The sequence below is a fragment of the Cimex lectularius genome, unplaced genomic scaffold (assembly GCF_000648675.2).
Source record: "Cimex lectularius strain Harlan isolate CLEC.00 unplaced genomic scaffold, Clec_2.1 scaffold3, whole genome shotgun sequence".
Classification (NCBI taxonomy): Eukaryota; Metazoa; Arthropoda; class Insecta; order Hemiptera; family Cimicidae; genus Cimex; species Cimex lectularius.
Genome location: NW_019392688.1, coordinates 2,717,472 through 2,737,190, shown reverse-complemented (window position 1 = coordinate 2,737,190; position 19,719 = coordinate 2,717,472). Strand labels below are relative to the sequence as shown.

The 19,719-nt window shown below is 34.7% G+C and overlaps 1 protein-coding gene across 3 annotated transcripts in view; it reads right to left on the bottom strand.

Moving 5' to 3' along the window:
- Nucleotides 1-19,148, bottom strand: part of LOC106662281 (venom metalloproteinase 3) — a 31,785-nt gene extending 12,637 nt beyond the window's left edge. For all 3 annotated transcript variants that reach the window (XM_014386262.2, XM_014386261.2, XM_014386264.2), the window contains exons 1-6: nt 18,924-19,148; nt 16,272-16,515; nt 8,706-8,764; nt 2,161-2,224; nt 1,804-2,003; nt 865-948 (exon numbers count right to left, since the gene is read on the bottom strand). In XM_014386262.2, the coding sequence (XP_014241748.1) occupies nt 865-948; nt 1,804-2,003; nt 2,161-2,224; nt 8,706-8,756 (399 nt within the window). In that variant the 5' untranslated portion in view covers nt 8,757-8,764; nt 16,272-16,515; nt 18,924-19,148. The remainder of the gene's footprint in view (nt 1-864; nt 949-1,803; nt 2,004-2,160; nt 2,225-8,705; nt 8,765-16,271; nt 16,516-18,923) is intronic.
- Between the last annotated feature and the right edge of the window lie 571 nt (nt 19,149-19,719).

The window sequence follows — 19,719 nt, the reverse complement described above, 5'->3', positions numbered from 1 at the left end:
CAAACTGCAGGATCATCACCTCGCAGAATTAAATGGTTATATGTGTTTTTAAAACAGCTGAGTCATCTTATAAGGTGTCGACCTTCAGAAGGAAGCATTAAATGAATTATGATTATCAAAAATGCTCAAACTACAGGTTCACTATCTCCGCAGCTTAACAAAAAATCTCATATTCCTGAACGGCCTGAACGGTAGAAAATATACGGCCAAAATTCCTTCACAAAGTACTTACATCAAATGGAATCAAACTACTTGATTAAATTATTTAAAATTGGAATTATTGGAAATAATTAATTAAGGTTTTCAGTTGAGATAAAAAAGTCAATGGCACGAGCGAGATTCGAAACCACGATCTTCGGCTTGATACGCCTCGATCCACTTGGACACTAACTTCACGATAGCTCAAGTGGTAGAGCAGCGGCGTATCAAGCCGAAGATCATGGGTTCGAATCCCGCTCGTGCCATTGACTTTTTTATCTCAACTGAAAACCTTAATTAATTGTAAGATATTAATTGGTCAAGCGGACCATTAAAACTAGGGAATTATTGGCAATGTCCGATGCGACCATAGTCGGTAAAATCCAAAGAAGCTACCGACTATTCCCTCGCCGACCTCAAGAAGAAATATTTCTAAACAAATTATTTTCCTCTGTGTTGCCAGAAATATGTCGTGTACACGAATTTCTTTCTGCCCTTCATCATCCGAATAGGTCAAACAGAGAAAATGTACGTTAGCCTATTGCGTAAACCCGAAGGGGGCGAAATATATGAAAGTTGTAAGGACGTGAAGAAACACGAGGTGATCCATGCAAGGAATGAAGGAAATTCTGACAGTCGTATTCGCAAGTGTTTGTCTATATTTACGTATAACGTAGATCCATCTTCGTCCTTGTGGAGGAGCAGTGCAGCGCCGTTTTCCACGTCCTGATACGTGTCGCCGAGATCTTCCTGCAAGAAAAACAATGAGAAGAACAATGAGACAAGCTTGCAGACACAAAAAAGCCTATTTATCTTAGAAATGGCGGAATTGGGAAATAGAGGATAGTAAGGATTTTCCAGTCGATAATAAAGCCGGGCGGTTATGGAATCGTCCTGTCTCTCTCCTCGCTCCGTTGCGTAACGAATCGGCGTCGATCTCCGAAGTGAAAGTCGGACGAGTGTTGAGTAATTCAAAAACGTGGGGAAGGGGTTCGTCAAGAAGTACGAGCAAGGTCGATGCCGTGTCTTTTGAAAAATTGTCCGTTTTTTGAAAAAAAAAAAATGAAGGTTTTTTTCTTAAAGGTGGTAGAAAAGTTGAAAGACCTGTGAGAAATTTGAGATTCTATGTTTCATATTATTCACCGGTTGAAATAAAGTGTCCTTTTTACATCCAACCATTGAATTTACCGATTCATCATCCTTTTGTTGTATTTATCAGGTTGAGAAATCTTTCTGGTTTTTGTCGGTTTGAAAAATGTTCCTTTTCTGTGTGACAATCGTGTTAGGTCCATTTTGGCGATTGACGACATCGAGTTGTTTATTTTAGCATGAAAGATTAATTTGCCCGCGGGCCCTGCGCGTTTGAAGCTCTCAGACAATTTACCAACGCGAGGAGATTTTCATGCTGGATTTCGTGATATCATTGAAGGGCAAAACACTTGGGCTCAGCTGATGTGATGAAATCATCGCGAGACCGTGCAAGAGCTCAGCAAAGCGAAACCGCCGGACGAGAAGAAATCCAGTCTTGAATCGTAGAAACCATTACGATTTAAATTGTTCCCACAGTTTTTACAAAAGGATGTCGCAAATGAAAAGCGTACGTACGTCGTGGTCGAGCCGTTCGTATGTGAGGTGGCCCGAAGAATTGGCGACAACGCCGAAAAGTGGCACGTCCCTCGACGCTAGACGGGTTTTCCGCAAGTTCAGGACGTGCTCCTTCCCGAAAGCTTCGAACCGCAGGTTCTTGAAAGGGCTGTAATCTCTCTTGAACCGCCTCTGGATGTGGACGAGCCTGTAATCCGGAACTGTGAACATGGAAAATCGATCACATTATTAAAGTCGATCCAAAAAGAAAACAACCAACTTATTTCAACAAGCGACTTGTATCTACCCTCAAGCAAACCGTACCTTCAGCCTGTAACTATTAAATTCTACTGAACTTTTTATGAAACAATATCTCACCATTGTTCAAGTTGTCTACGTGAAACAGGGTCTTGATTTCATCTTTTGTCATTCCATAATTAATCTGAAACAACAAGAACACAGAAAATATTCAATCATTTTCATAATGTATAGGTAAAAAGGAATAATTAATTACTAATCCTATACATGTAAATGGTATATAATAAACTTAACTTTTAATAAGTTACTAATTTTGTATAAGCAAATGTCTGTTTTAAAAATCACTGTTTAAATCAAAAACAACCATATTAATTGATGTAGAAATAGATTTTTCATTGTTTTTTTTATTTTAAAGTATTTAACTTTAATTTAAGAAAATTTCCTTTTTTTTTCTCTCTTCAATTGTATATATTACTAAAATTTTATGTCTTTACTAATCTCTCTTATCTATGTATCTAAATATATTCCTCTCTCTTTTATTTATCTCTTTCTTTTTTTTCTCTCACTATTTATTTATTTCTGTAATTTGTAACTTTGATTTTAACCCCTCCCCATCACTCTGTCTCTCCTACCTTTCTTTGTCCTTCTTCCTCCTTCCTTTCTCTCTCTTTCAATTTTTTTCTCTGACTGCCATGTTCGCAGGAAGAAAGGATTTCTCTATCTATCTCCATATTTACCTATCTATCTATCTGCATATTTATCTATGTTTCTGTGTTTCTATATATTTACTATTTATATATCTATATATCTCTATTTATGTTATCTGCATATGTATCTCTCTCTCTCTCTCTCTCTCTCTCCCTACCTCCCTCTCTCGCTCATTCTCTTTCTTTCTTACTCACTCTCTCTCTTTTTCTTTCTCTCTTTCTTTCTTTCATTTCTCTTTTCTTCCTTACTTTGCCTTTTTTTCTCTCTACTTTTTCCCTTCATCTCTCTCGTACACCAAATCTTTCTATCTACTAATCTTTATCGCCAGCTGCCTGTCACACACAAATATTTTCTTTCTCTCTATATCTATTTAAAGCGTTAGATGTACGAACCACTTACTCAAGAATAATCCCGATCTCAGTTTAGTTTGGAAAAAAACAAATTCAATTGTTACTGCCAAGCTTTCGACTTATTTTAAGATCATCGTCAGAGCAAAACAATCTTAAAATATATTTACAAATGACACAATTGAGTTTTTGACACATTGTTTCAAATTTCTTTGAAGGCCGACGCAGTCGACGAAGAAATCTTTCATCTATTTAAGAATATAACTATGGATATATCTCTATATCTTACTTTTACTCTAACCGATTTCACCGACTCCTTTTCTCTCTAATACGTTTTTACTCTTTCTGCTAATATCTAGATATGTATATTTTCTCGCTTGCCAACCCTCACACTTTCTTATGATTGGTTTCCTTAAATTTATATTTAATTAATTAATTCGATTATTATACGTTGATAAGATTTCACAGAAGGTCTCTGACCATATCTTTAGATTGTAGAATAGTTTAATTTAATATATACGCAACGTGAAATAATTGTTGAACATTAAATTTTAAATTCAAAGCATTTGGCCATATTAAATTTCAAGTTTGTCCAGTTTTCTGCAATTACTTTCATTTAATATATCAGGAGGAGAAACTCTGGCAGACTCGGAACATATTATTTTAAACGTTCTGTTAACTATTAATTTTTGTCTTTCTCGCAACTACTTATTTATATTTAAACTATACATTACTAAATATGTAGTGGTTTTTTTTCTATAAAAACGAACGAGGTGCTGAATAATTATAAATTAAGGATATTTTGATATAAACACAAATTTACGTTGTTTTGTCCCTAATATTCATAGGGGGGGGGGTCTATAAATTGCATAGTTCTGATAAGATCCATGCAGTATTATCGTTGGAAGGATAAACGATAAATTACGTCTGTCACGGAGACATTGAAATATAACAATGCGTAATTAAACAATAATTACGGTGCAGAGACAGTCAAGACATAGCTGTCTTGCGGGTTTAGCATTTCTCGACTCACGTTTAACAAGTCGAACACGTTTTGAAATTTGTGGTTTTTGCCTACGTAGCCTCGTTTATCGGCTGTTGATCATTTTTTTGCATTTAAGCAATATAAATTCACATTGGTCGTTGAAATCTCAAAATTTTCAAAATCTCTCATTCTCTCAAAATTGCTGTACGTTTGCTTCAATCTACTTGAATTTCATCTTCCATCATTTCTAAGAGAATGCATGCGAAGCGAAACGGACCAAGGTCGTTGCCACGTTTTCCCTCCGGACAACAGATCCTTCAAATTTAATTTTTTTTTTCCAATTTTGCCTTAACTGTTTCGAAGATTATATCAGAGAGGAGGAAGTCGTTTTTAGATTTAGAAAACCGAGACGTGGTCATTAAACGGCAAACACGAAAGGCTTGCCTCAGCCGTTAAAAGTGGGAAACAAATAAATCCATTACGTAAATGAGCGTAAACATTTCATGCACTTTTCGACAAAACATCGTACCAGATTTCGTTTTGCCTTTACAGCAGATTTTAACTTTAATTGTCTTCGGTGCAAACGAAAGACGGTGCATGTTGCAACGTTATTGCTTCCGGTTGAAACGTTTCAATTACCGATTATAAGAGAGAGAAAGGTGAACCGAATTCTACTACAATGCTCGGCAAGATTTACTTATTTTAAATTTACAACACACCGTCGTACTGAGCCCCTTATTTTAACCGTAAATTGACGTGAATCAATATTCACGCATTTTTTATTATGAAATTGAATTTATATTACTTTTGTAATCAGTAATAAATTCCTTTTACTACCTAACGTCCTGGGAATATGTATGGGCAAAGACACCATGCATTCATCGCCCAGCATTTTCTGTCTGTCTATCTCTATCTCTCTGTCTCTGTCTCTTTCTCCCTACCTCTATCTATCCATATATCTATCACTTTCTCTATCTCTGTCACTCTCCCCCTTTCTGCCCTCTTCCTTTCTCTATCACCCTCTCTCTCATCTACTAACTATATTTTATTTACCCCTATATCATTCCAAATACGTATCTGTGTAAATCTATATAATAATAATCTCTCTCATAACGTTCTTCATGCACCCACAGTTCTATTTTTTCACTACCTCTTACTCTCTTTCTCCTTCTCTCTCTCTCTCTCTCTCTCTCTCTCTCTCTCTCTCTCTCTCTCTCTCTCTCTCTCTCTCTCTCTCTCATTCTCTCCTACCTCTATCTATCCATCTATCTATCACTTTCTCTATTTCTCTAAACACTCTTCATGCACAGAGACCCACAGTTCTATTTCTTTCGCTACCTCTTACTGTCTCACTTTCTCTCGCTCTCTCTCTCTCTCTCTCTCTCTCTCTCTCTCTCTCTCTCTCTCTCTCTCNTCCTCTTACTGTGCACGTCTTTTTCTATATTACCGTCACTCACACACTCCTTTATTTTTCTTCCTCTCTACCTTTACTCTGTCTGTCTCACTTTCTCTCTCTCTCTCTCTCTCTCTCTCTCTCTCTCTCTCTCTCTCTCTCTCTCTCTCTCTCTCCCTACCTCTATCTATCCATATATCTATCACTTTCTCTATCTCTCTATCTCTGTCACTCTCCCCCTTTTTGCCCTCTTCCTTTATCTCTCTCCCTCTCTCTCATCTACTAACTATATTTTTATTAATCCATACCTCTGTATCATTCCAAATACGTATCTGTGTAAATCTATGTAATAATGATAGGTTGCTTTTTTTAGCAATAATTACGAAGAATTACCAGTATTAAGTAAAAAGCTATATAAAACCATTTACGGCTTGGATAGAAATACTGAAGAAAACTCTCGTAAAGAAAACGAAAAACATTACAAGATTACAATTATCTTCTTTTTTTAGTAGTTCTTTTAAATTTCTTTCTTTCACAGAACGGACATCAAAGTGTCCCATTCTGAACTCCGCTAATGAAGGGCATACAGCCAGTCGTAAACCTCATCCTCCCTTGCTCTCACTTTACAAAATGAACAAAGCTCCAAAACTCAAAGTTACTTATTTTTAAAAAGCGAACAGATCCTTCGTTATCGATAGTTTATTAAAAAAAAAAAAAAAACAACAACTTACAATGTTCATGGGATGGTTAGGGGAATAGAAGTGTGTGTGTGTGTGTGTGTGTGTGTGTGTGTTGTTGTTGTTAGAATGAAACTGAGATTGATAAAAATAAATATGATAAATGAAAAATACGATATATAGATGGCATGGTCGATATAAGGGCATAGAGAGGGAAAAAGTGAGGACGGGAAAGAGCAAGAAATTTATAGATATAGATAGAGAAAAAGAACGGCAAAACATAGATTGATAGTTTATGATTGATAATGTGGAAAAGAAGATAGATATACAGCGTACACAGGATATAAAAAACAATTGCTAGGTAGATTGATATTTAGTATTTTCCTCTATCCCTCTCTCTCCCATTCTTCTTTTCGACTCTAACTCTCTCTTAATCTAGATTTATTTTCAACATTGAATGGACTGGTTTTGTTATGTCCGATAGCTGCTGTAAACAAAACCTTAATTATCATTATACAATAAGAGGCAAAAAAGTGGCCATCCTTGGTTATTTTAGTAAATACTTGTCATCGTTAGAATTTTTATATTTAGTTGTTTACTGGATACTAAAGAAAAATAAACATTTTAGATATATTAAAAAAGCCAATAAAAAATTAAACTGAATAAAACCATTTTATCAAAAATGTTGCTGTGGAAACAATGAAGGAAATCCCGCTCGTGACACTAATTTTTTCATTTCAAACAAAACCTTTCATAAAAAGATTAATTAATTGAAAGAAGTAATTTGGTCAATAGACCGCTAAATATTATGGAATGAAGAATATATTCAATTCAATACGGATTATTTCCTCCTCTTGCGATGATCACAGATTGCATTCGTCGTGAAAGATTTTATGAGGTTTTGAGTGTAGCGCTTTGGAATATTTTCATATTCCTCCGACAGCGCCATTCTTAATTCCTGCGAATTATATGGAATCACTGGACGACTTTTTACCCTCTTTGACAACTCTTCTCAAATGTGTTCGATCCCTAAGTCGGGACTGCATGCAGACCATTCCAAACAGTGAATTGAAGCCCGATCCAAGTAGTCACCAACTATCTTAGCTGTTGGGGCCTTGCATTGTCATGCATAAAAATAAAACTGTCGCCAATTAGGGGCTTATAAGAAACAACTTCTGATAACACAACGGCAACGAATCAAGCAGCTGGTAGGGAATCCTCGATTATGACCAAATTTGTGCGACCTTCCATAGTAAACCATAACCTCTACATCCCACTTCTCCGGGGTGAAAATGTTGGTGGGATATATCGCTTTCCTGTCGTTGGCCTCATGGTCCTCAGAACATCTCAAACAAATCCTTGACACATCCAAAAACAAGATTTTAGTCCAATCTTGCTCATGTAATTTCTTGCGTAACTTAACCTAGATGTTCTACGTCTTTTCAGAAGTTCTGGACCAGTGCCAGGCTTCCCGCACGAAATCTAGCTTTTGAAAGTAATCGACTTACAATGCACAAACAGACATTAACATTTCTAAATTGTTGACGTCGTTGCTTGAATTCAACAACGGTAGAATGTCGATTACGGAATATATTCGAAACAATAAAACGATCATCTATCTTAGATGTGACACGATGGCGACCTGAATCATGCCTTTTTGAGTAACCTCAAATATCTTTTTGCGATGGAAGACCCTTCGGACAGTTGTTCTTGGAATGTTAAGCACCCTGGCCATAATCTTGACTTCTTCCATCCTCCAACAATGCATTGTAGCCACTTAAAACTATCACTCAAACAAATTTGAAACCTAAAAGTGGTACAATTTCAAAAAAATCAAACCAGCGGAACGTTAGATAGAAGGTTTACAGAAAAACCAACATAAAAGAGATTGACTATTCAAAGATTTATTTACAAAATCCAATTGTAAAAGCAAGTTGAGATTTTATCTGTTTTATTTACCTACCTCTAATCCTTTAAAACGGACCAAATATTGTTGTAAGATAATCAGTGGAAGATTGTCTAAGAGATAATTAAAAATATGGATGGCCTCATTTTTGCCAGTCAGTGTGTATAATATAAGAAATTACTAATAGTGCTATGGGGGAAAAACCCAGTTCACAAATAGTTCGCGTTACTAAGAATGGATGTCCATAATAACACAAACCGTTAACAAATCTGGATAATAATAAATTTAACAACTATGAACTCATACAAACGATAGTGCTTTTTGTTGTTTTCTTCCTGGCATTGATCAGGATCTTGTTTGGCAAGGATGAAGTGTTTTTAAATAATAAGCGTTTGTTTTCTTTTCATCGCGGAAGCAATTACAGAAGAGATCGTTGTCTCGGCCGCTTCAAGGCCTCAGAGGTCAGACTGCAGATGAACCATCTCAGTCGGGAAGATGGCCATAAAGAAGCGATAATCCCGCATGGGATTAAGTTAAAAAGTAATTAATCGGAAAATGATAAAATACAAAGGACTGTAGCGTATCGTAAAACGTTTTGAAATAATTATCAAATTTTGTTTTGTTTTTGAGTAGAAATTAAACGACTCACCTCTGTTGACGTGACGTAATGCAAGAGAGCGGCTATGAGATAGAACCACATCCTTGGCTCTAAAAAGAAGAAACAAAAATATTAAAAATTAAACAATATAATTTTATACACAAATAGAACAAATTAGCAAACATCAATTGTAATTTTTTTAATTATACTTCTATTTTTTTTTTTTTTTTGTACTTTCTCCTTTGTAGGTGAAACAATAGTTCCTCCAAAAGGTTCTTAATTAGTCAAATAAAAGTGTTGAAAATTGAGCCAAAAGTGAAACTGTGGGAGTCGTTTTGGGGCAGCCCTTTTCACTTTTGTTTCCGTCAGATGGAAAAACGATCCTCCTAAGATGGTCCGCCTGTTCTCGCTGCTTCTCGGCAACTTTCCCCGGTGCATAATGTACATCTAACCGGACCAAAGTTCTTTTTTTTTAACACAATTTAAAATACTTAAATATGCTATTTGTGAATGTATCAACAACACAGATCATTAAACATTAGCGAAACATAAAATGTTCTAAAACCGGAAGGATTGAATTGGGATAAGAGTTTCGAGTTAAAATAGAAGATCTGCCATATCGAATAGTCAACAAATACTGAATCACTGATCATATGATACTTTGTATGACCTAATATTTTTTTGATCATAAGTTCCTTCAAAGAACTTTCGACTATATTGATTTGTATGAAATATAAAATTAAAATACACTAAAGTTATTTTCAGTTTCAATGTTAACATTTGATTTATAATTTGATTTGCTTCTACCGCGGAACTGGGCGATTATTTTCGGCAAAATTTTAAAATTTCCGCAATCGAAAAGAAAATTAATTAATTTACTGGCCAAGGACTGCGTAAATGAGAATGTTTAATCGATATAATTAATTTATACAATTTTCCAGATATAAAAGGTTATCCTTCGAAAGATAACTGGTCTTTAGTCTGCTTATAACCGTTAAAAAATGTTATAATTTTGCTTATGTTGATAAATGAATTAATAAATATCAAGAGTTACAATTCCTGTTTATTTGTTACAACTATAATATTGTTTTAATAAAATTTTTATTTTTATTTTGGGTATATTTTTTTAAGTTGATTGAATACCCTTTTTTTATTAATTTGTTTTATATTCGTTAAATATATATTTGATACTTATTGTTTAAAATAGCATCTTATTTTATCAATTTTGCTTATTGATTGTGTACACTTTCTTCTTTTATCCAGATCACCAATCATATCTGACGTGATTGATTCAATTAACTAATTGCCTGCCCTCTTCCTCCCCCAGGGCTGTTTTCTCAGGGTGTTCCATCGTTTTCCGCGAAAACATTGCGGCTCATTGAGTTTGGGGTGTTTGTTTTAAAGTTTCCTGCGGTTTTACAATCCAATGAATCGGGCACCGTGTGCTCCCTCGGTCTTTTTCTGCTTTTTCGACCTTGGGGTTTTTTTTCGACCTCAAACTGTCCTTGTTCTTTAAACGATTCGGTTTTTGAAACGGGGGAGGGGAGATTTTTCGAAGCCCGTTTACACGCATTTTGCGTAAATTGAGGAAGAAAAAAAATTCGCTTTGAAAATTGAAAATAGTTGGATAGCAGGCTGGATTGACTACTGGGAATGTCTGTTTTGAATGATGTCTTACTTAAATCACCAATTTATGTCCATATTGTTATAACACAACTCATAAATTTTGTATGTTTACTTAATACTGAAATTTATCAGTAATTAGTAACCAAACGTCTTCCCCCTTTTTACAAAATTAAAAATTGACATTGAACAAATTTGAATTTTAGATCAATTCGGAATTTAAGTCCAACTATGGGTCTTTTAAAAAATTGATTTAAAACAAAAAGAAGTTTTGTATTTTACAAACAACATCCTTTTCAATAATAGAATGTAGAAAGAAAGCAAAATAATATTATTCATAGATTTATTTTTGATATTTGTCAAGGTAGATAGGTAGATGCCCCCTCCGACGAATAACTTTCAATAAAATTTGCCGTGAACGGCGTAATTTTAATACCGATGAAAAATATGGAGTTTTTGAATATTCGTAAATAACAAAACTGTTGCAAATTAATAAACAATTGTATTGATTCCCCCCGCATGATTATGAATGATCCCCGAGCGTTGAATTTTGAAACAGATGTTAATCACTGGCCATACAGGCCGTGAAGTGGTTTATTTTAATTCAAATTTGACGTTCAATGGAGTGGAGAGTTAACGGAATCGATATTAAATACTTTTGTTTCCTAGTTTCAATAATTTTCTGATTTCATCATTTATTCAATCTTGCTTGGTACAATTTTGTTACAGATTTGTCAGAAGTGTTACAAACTCTGTTTTTGTTCTGTTTTTAACTGTACATCATTGGGATAAATTTCGATTGAAATATAATTCATAAAAGTTGAATGTAACTTTCTCGGCCTTGGTAAAGTTCGAGCCTGGATGAGATTTGCGGCTGGAAGAGCGCCGTTGTGGATTATCGTTTTCCATGTTACGAGTGGCAAACTCGTAAACAGTTATCAGTTGTTCAACTGCAACACGTGTCCTTAACTGAGTAGCCGGGTTGCCAGTAAGCCTGTTATCGATTATATCACGGCATAATCATCAGGATTTTCCGCCAGTGATTCAGCTCTTCAAACGGGCCCTTCATACGGGCTGTGGAGATAAACCCCGGCTGGGTACATTCCTCGGTTGTTATGGCGATGATTACAGATGTAGATTAAAACCGCTGGAAAGATGAAGATGATAACGGGCAATTATAAACACAGATACACCATACAGACTATCAATGTCAAAGAAGACTCTTTTTTTAATAAAAACCTCATGTACAAACGTCTTCTTTAAAATCAACTAGTCCTTTTTGCTTCTTCAGATAAAGACGTTATTCATAATCAAACCATCCTTTTAGACATCATGAATACTAAAACGTATATAAAATAGTTGTGTGTGTGTGTGTGTGTGTGTGTGTGTGTGTGTGTGTGTGTGTGTGTGTGTGTGTGTGTGTGTGTGTGCGCGTGTGTGTGAATAAAACAGGGTTTTTCACCACTAGGGGTGGTAGGGGTAAAAATATTAGTGATTATTGCTGTACTCTGTCAAACAGCGGCTTCTCGCCATCTTCAGTGCTGGGTGTGTGTGATTTCCGTTCAATCATTATGAAATGTATTCGACTGAATCCAGACTCAACAGAAATTCTCTGACATTAAAACAGCGATGACAGACCAAAGTGATAGGAAACGACCGATGAAACTTTTAGATACATTCAGATCCACTTATGATAATATGAATATTCTAAAACGACATAGATTATAGCGAAATCAATATTTGTTACACCAAAATATTTACATTCATGGGGAAGTAGATGAAGGGAGGATGAACAGAGGGAGAGGGAGAGGGAGAGAGAGAGAGAGAGAGAGAGAGAGAGGGAGAGAAAGAGTCAGACATAACGACAACGACAGACAGAGGGAGAGAGAGAGAGACAAACTAACAGAGAGAGAAGCAGACAGAGAGAGATACAGAGATACAACCAGGCAGGCAGATAGCTAGAGAAAAGGAGGGAGGTAGCGATAGAGGGATTGGAAGTGAAACTGATGCAGTGAGGAAGTGACAAATAAAGGTAAAGAGAAAGAAAGAGGGAGGGGGAGAGAGAGTGAGCGAGAGAGAGAAGGAAGGAGATTGGAAGTGAAACTTATGCAGAGAAGAAGAGATAGATAATGGTAGAGCGAAAGAGAGAAAGAGAAGGAGATAGAATATGAAGACTTAGGCAGTTAGGATCTTCTTATAGAACATCCTTCCGATAGATAAAGATAGAGCGAGATAGAGAGTGTGAGAAAGAAAGAGATAAATAAACAGAGACGCAGAGAAAAAGAAAAGAAAGGTAGGAATAAAATAAACAGAGAGATACAGTGAGAGAGAGAAATGGGAGGAAAAGCGAGAGCGAGAGAGGGAGAGGGAAAGAGAGAGAAAGAAATAGGAGGAGAGCGAGAGAGAGAGAAATGGGAGGAGAGAGAGAGAGACACTGGAGAAGAGATGGACAAACCGACAGAGATGGATAGAGAAAAAGTTATTATATATATATAATACATAGACGTATTTAGGTATATAGAACGATATACATATATATATATTGAAAAAGGGAGGAAGCTGGGTGGGTAGAAAGATATAAAGGCACATAGATAAGTAGGTACATAGGTAGAAAGAAATGGAAAAACAATGGTTGATATGAAAAAGACATTCAATAAGGTATTTAAAGATTTGTTATTTTAATTACAGAAAGAAAATATATAAACAAAATAAATATTTAGATAGATAGATTATTAAAAAAAGAAACCGATACAAAAGAAAGAACGAGAGAAATATGGATACAGACAAGAGCAAAGAGATCGATAGAGATTGATTCATTGTAACTGGTAGTAAAATCATGTTGATTGTTGAAAGAAAGATACATATTGATAAAGGAAGAGTGAAAGAGAGAGGCATTTATAAATATAGATAAAGAAAAAGAGAAAAAATAGATAAAGAACTTACTTAATAAAAAAGGGAGGGAGAGAGAGAGAGAGAGAGAGCGTAAGGGACTGACAGATAGTCAGAGATTGATTGATTACGATTGATAGTGTGTGAACGTACTAGACATCCATTAAAAAACAATTAGTTCAGAAATATTTTAATTGAGACCAATCTTTTGAACATACTGAATCAGTTTTTACATTATTTCAGAGAGGTAAATATACCTACATGATATATTTAATAATTAATAGGTAATAAATGGAACAGTTTTATGTGTATTTAATTAAGTATTGCACAATATATAATTTCGTGCAAAGACCATTCTTAAAAGTGGTAAAAATTTGTAATCAAAAAATTCTAACTTCAGGCGAAATGAATTTTAAGCATAAAATGCTCTACTTTTAAATAAAAATAAGATCAAATTTTCAGGGCTTATTTTATGTCGATCATTCCTTTAAAATACGGGTTTTATTATCGTAGTGGTTCAGCGACAAATTCTTTTGACAACCTCCTTCAGCATTTTACAAGTCACACTGTATGCATGTTCATTTCATGTAAAAATCAATGGGAACAAGATAAAATTAACAAAATAAAAGCAGTATTTCGGCGAACCTATATAATTATTACATTGATTTCATAATGAGTTCTGCTTCTTATTCTTCAATTTATTTTTTTCAAGAATATTTTATCTGTGTGGTTTGTATACTAAAACTTGATTCAATGGGATAAATAAAAATTCATTCAATGGGATGTTTTTTCGACAGGATCTTTTCTGGTTCTGCCCATTGTCATTGTCGTCCTTGGTCAACAGTGTTCGGCTTTGTATAATCAGAAACAGGGCCAAACATGTAATTCGGCCCTTTTCTGTTTCTTTAAATTGTAATTTGGACAAAATTACAAAAGTTACATCTGAGACGGGTTGAAGTCCAACCGCTGAAAACAGCTCAGCGAACTACCCAACCGACTGAACCCGTTTGAAATCGCCCTAAAATAGTTTTCTCTCTAATTACAAAAGTTAGAGAGAGAAATTCTCCCGGTCTCTCGACACGTTAGAACCTTGTACTAATCCACAGAAATAAATGTTTGGCATAAAAAATACACGTAAATATTTTATAGGAGGTATTGCACATAAGCTTAAGACTTGTTTTATCAAGCCTCAATTGGATTTTTATGAATTTTCTTTCTCTTAAACGGCAAAAGAAAAACACCCTTGAAGGAAGTGGTCCTGACCCGGTTATCTGGGAAAATGGTTTTTCTCCAATTTCCCCCGTTCTGTGAATGTTGGTCAAGATCTTGGGGTCAGGCTATAGCCGGCCTCGCCGATGCGGAGGGGGAAAAGTGAAAGGGAAAGTTTTGTGGGTTACCGTGACTACAGCCGGCGCAAATGATCTTGCGCAACTTCCTATATTACATACGATTATAAAAGCCAGCCTCGGCCAAGCATGATCCCAATATGCTGAATGTATAATGCTAATTACGCTCTAAAACCTGTAATCGTGCCAATTTGGAAAATGGCTAAACCGCCTGGAAGAAAAGCACAAGCTCTGGGCCAATCTGACAAATCTGACAAAGCTGTCAAAGTCTGTTTGTTTTCTTTATGTGTATTGTTAAAACTTCAAAGTGCTTGATCATTAATAGCTTCCTGATTTCTCAGAAATACACCCAAAGGCCGAGGAGCAGAACTTTTGAGCAAAGTTAGTTTCCCTAACCATTCCCAGTCTTGAACTCTTGACTTATCCCACTTCTATTACAATTATAATCGATCCTTAGAATATTTGCCATGAAACAAAATACTATAAACAATGTGCTTTTTAGTTTAACGTTATCTGTAGCCTATAAGAACAAAGTGTATGTGGTCAATCAGCGTTCTAGGTTAAGGTATGTCAAGACCTTTCAATGTAATCTACACTATAGACTAAACCTGACAAAACTATTTTAAAATTGACGAAAGGAAATCGTATAACCCAAATTAAGTTTGAAATCTCATTAGGTTCTAGGTTCAATTAGAAAAAACATACAATTTTTCTAGTTGAAAGGGAAAGGAGACATTTTTCATTTGGACTTGACTTGAGATTGTTTCTGTTAGTCACGAAGTAAAATAAAACCTGTATCGGATAAAATCAAATGCTTCAAGAAGATCTTGAAATCATACTGGATTTAATGAATAAATATGAGCATTTATTAAACGCTGTAATGAATGCCAATGGGAGAATGTAAATATTCCATCGCAAATATACCTTTAAAAAAAGTCCTTTCTCGTTTTTCAAATAAGCATTTATTCAGTAAACCTACGAGACCATGCAACCCGATGTTCGTTTAAGGCAAGCACTGTGAATTTAAACGAGCATAACTCATTGTGTTCGGAATGGCAAAGTAACGTTCACCTTGACACCCCGGCCATACGAATGTTACGACCAAATCTGGAGTCGACCCGGGGGTAATGAAGATCCTCCGATCGGCCGACGACGGAAACATATGCAAATCGATCCTTTCAGCGGTTGAAGGACGTGCGCAGAGGACGGACGATATTCCATCGGCCTTCCGTCCGCAGTCTTGCTCAAAAGATGTCTGGGTTCAAGTTTAAGAGCCGTCGAATCACTATTGGACAAGGCCTCGTGAAAATAAATCCAAAAATAGAGAGCCAAGGATCTTAGTTGAAAACACATAAACTAAACGGATTTGCACACCGTGAAGTTGAAAAAGCTAAAAGCTTGACATGATGACCCCAGTGAACTGATGAATTTGGCATCATTTTTTCTGGCCTTTTGACTAATTCTCTATTGATTCTTTTTTGGCTTTTCTCAAAGACTTCAAAGCTTCTTCAATTTTTTTTTTTTTTTTTTTTGAACTGCTAACATTATTTATGCTTTATAACTAAACTACAATAAAAACGATAAATCAAGTTCTACAAACGATTCTCGTTTGGAATCTCCCATTGTTATATTTAAACGTACTTTTACTCCTTTTTGCTTTATTATTCCAGTTGCGCATGACGTCTCTAAACCGCAGGATAAGTTGTTTTTTTAAGGATCGATTTTCCCAGGGAGAAAATCTACTTGATTTTTGTCTTACCTTGAGATGGAATTTTGTTGATCAGGCGTTCTCCTCTGCCTTGGTCATCAATCTTGCTTCGGCGTTACTTTTACACTCAAATTCATTTTAATAACGCGGAATATATGACAAATTAATTGAATAACTGATTTTTTTGGGTAAAAAAAAGATATTTTCAATATTTTCGCACTGTTTAATGGATTATATCTCTTCACTCCCGAGTCTTCATTATCCTGTTCCGTGCGTGTTTCGCTTGAGTCTGCACCTACAAAACAAAGTTTTTTAGTTTAAAATAAAACTTCTTTTTAAAATAGTTTAAATTTGTTCATTTACGTATTAGGGAAAAGGTAAAACTTGGATGATTTATCAACCCTCAACATCAAAATTATAAAGTTGTGAGAGAAGGTTCACAGATTTCTAGCAGTAATGTTTTTTTAATAAGATTTATATAAAAGGGAAAGTATATTTAGCCATTTTTAAAATGAAACAGTATATTAAATATTAAACTGAAATGATCTTACAAAATCAACTTTTTTGGTTGGATATGTTGGATTGTTTTAATCAAATTCTACATCGTGTCTTTATTTCGTTTTCTAACTTTATTTTATCAAACGACGTAATGCGTTGACGCAAAATGTAACATTACCGATAAAAGTATCTATTGTTTCCTCCCATAAATCTGAACTAATTTAATGCCAAAGTGGAATTAATGTCAAACATGATAGTCATTTGTGACACTTAAAAGAGATAGGAAATTTCCCGGAATAATTTCCAACCGAAAAAAGGCTAAACGTGTAATTGTACATCATGACAAAGAGATACTTTAACGGCAATAAAATTATTTAATTTCTTTTTCGACATTTTCTGTTACTTTTATACTGTTCTGATGTACAAATTTCATATTGGGAACTCATTAAATCCTTTTCCATCGCCATCGATGACTTTATTTTTTTAATTAACAAATAGTAATAACGAGTCATTTAATATCGTTTGAAACAAAAGGTTTTATTGCTAAATGATAATTTGATTTTGATAAAAATGTGAAAAATCCAGTTGCAAACTTTTTTTTAAACAGTTAGTTTTTGATATCTAAACAGCAAAGTTTTTCATTTGAAAGCTGTTTAATTACTTTTACGGTTTAACATTAGCATAAAATGTTATCGAGTTTGCTGTTATCATATTTTGAAGGAAATTATGACTACTCCATTGTGACAGTCATTCGGCCAAGAAGTTATCTCGAATCATTTATAAATAAATAAAAATAAATTTCTAAACACAGGTTCCAAATTTAGCCTAAAAGAGAAACTTATTGATCTGAAGACAATAAATTTGCATTTTGCATCGTCGTACAAGACTTTGATCATTCACAATAAACTATTTGTTTAATTATTAAGGTCTAATTAAAAATTGAAAAGGTGAGCTTTTTATAATTTTAAACAACTGCATATATGTAGTTTAATTTTTACACTTTTTTACATATATGTAGTTTTATTAAAAATCTACCTTATTATTACGGTAGTTTGAATACTTTGTCAGATTTTTCATGAAATTGATCAAAGTATATTTTTTTTTATTGTTACATATTTATATGTTCTTGCTTATAATGATCGATTTTCTGTAAATAATTATGAATAAATTTAGTTTTTTTTTAAGTTGATAACACTGACAGTAAATACTAAGTATAGTTTTTAGTAAAGCAACTGTTGTATTGAAAAAAGTTAAAGATCTGTAGTCTTCGGAGTCGAACTCAGGTCCTCTGAGTATTTTACCGCAGAAATGTTTCTCCTTTTTTTCTTTGCTTGAGTACCTCAAGGCCTTAATGCTATGAATATATTTTATCTCTTGTAAAAGGGTTCTTGGAGGCCATTTTAACAGCCAAGGCCGTTTGAACCCTTCCTATGGTTGTCCATCCGAGATCTCATGCCAATCTGACAATTTGCAATAAATCTGATTATTATGCCGATTTTAAATAATATAAAACAGAGATTTCCCGTTATGTATTTAAAAAAAAGACCTCTATATTTTGTGTTCAAACCTTCAAATATACATTAAACTTTGGCCGTTCAGGAAAACAAGGTATTTTTGAAAAACGTTAAATAATTTACTTTTGTTGAACCGGATTATTAACCGAATGAAGTAAAGACGACAAAAAATGAGATTATTTGCTTTATACATTATTTTGAAAAATAAAAAGTAAACGATAATGAAGAACAAAATAATGTAATATAGTGTAAAAGGTTCAGTATATACAGTTTATTAGTGTAAATTCTTAATATTTTGTACCCTTTTCTTAAAAAGTTATACAACGTTCAAAAGTTAAATTTTGAATTTTAGGCACTTTTTAATCTCGGGTAAAATCCGAGAGCAGTGTATTGAATTTTTTCAAGAACAGATTTTTTAAACAATTAATTAATTGAAATTAATTTAAAAAGCACTGCACTTTACGTTTTTAGTGGTCGATTTTATAGCATTATTTTGCAAAAACGGTTGGATAAAATTTATCATTAGGAAGTTGTAAGGAAACGTCCATCCTGCCCGGAGGGCCTAATCGCACAAGAAGCATATGGCGGTGAGAACGACTAGTTTTCAGACCGCTGGTTTATTTCTATTGATCGTTTAAGCTCCTTAAGTTTTAGTTTTAAAAATAATTTTTTATTCGCAACAAGAACTTACGGTTATTATGCACTTGGCCGGCCTTTCTCGTTCTCACTTGGAAATAAATCTCAGCGAAAATCAATCGGCTTTTTATGTCCTCTCATACAGTCAAAAGCGCACTAGGAAAATAATCGACTATCACATTCAAAATTTATCCCAAAGGGTCCGAAAAATCGAGGGATCCGAAAAAGAAAAAAAACAACCCGAGGCTCTGGGAAGCCAAAACGAAACTGAAAAACAAGTGAAAGTGAGTCCCTCTCTCTCGCTCTTTCTCTCTCTCTCGCTCTCCGGGGAGGAAGGTCGGGGAGCGGGAAGTGGGATCTGGGAATGGGTGGGGGATGAAGAGGCGGAACCCTAGGGAACGGAACCCTAGAGCTAGAACCTTATGGTTTAAAGCCATAGCTATACGGCTTGCTCCTGAAAGCTCCCCGAGGGCTGTATCTATAACCTTTTTGATCAAAGACGTCAAAATATGACCTTAAAACTGGTCACTTTTGACTGCTACAAATTATCAAATTTAACCACACTAAGAATACTTTTGTTCTAACTTTTATCGCCATCCAATTTTTATCCAACAAAAACTGTGGTTTTTTTATCGTTTTTTAATGATGAAAGGTAGAATTCACACCGCGCCCGGAAAAGGTAGCGGGTAAAAACGCATAACAATTATGTTAAGCAATTCAGTCTAAAATAAAAACAGCATGAATCACATACACATGTAAATAAATATTCGATGAACGTGTCACCGGATGTGCCGATGCTTTCAATGACCCATCCGCCAAATTCTTCATCTTTGTCACACAAGGAATTCCCT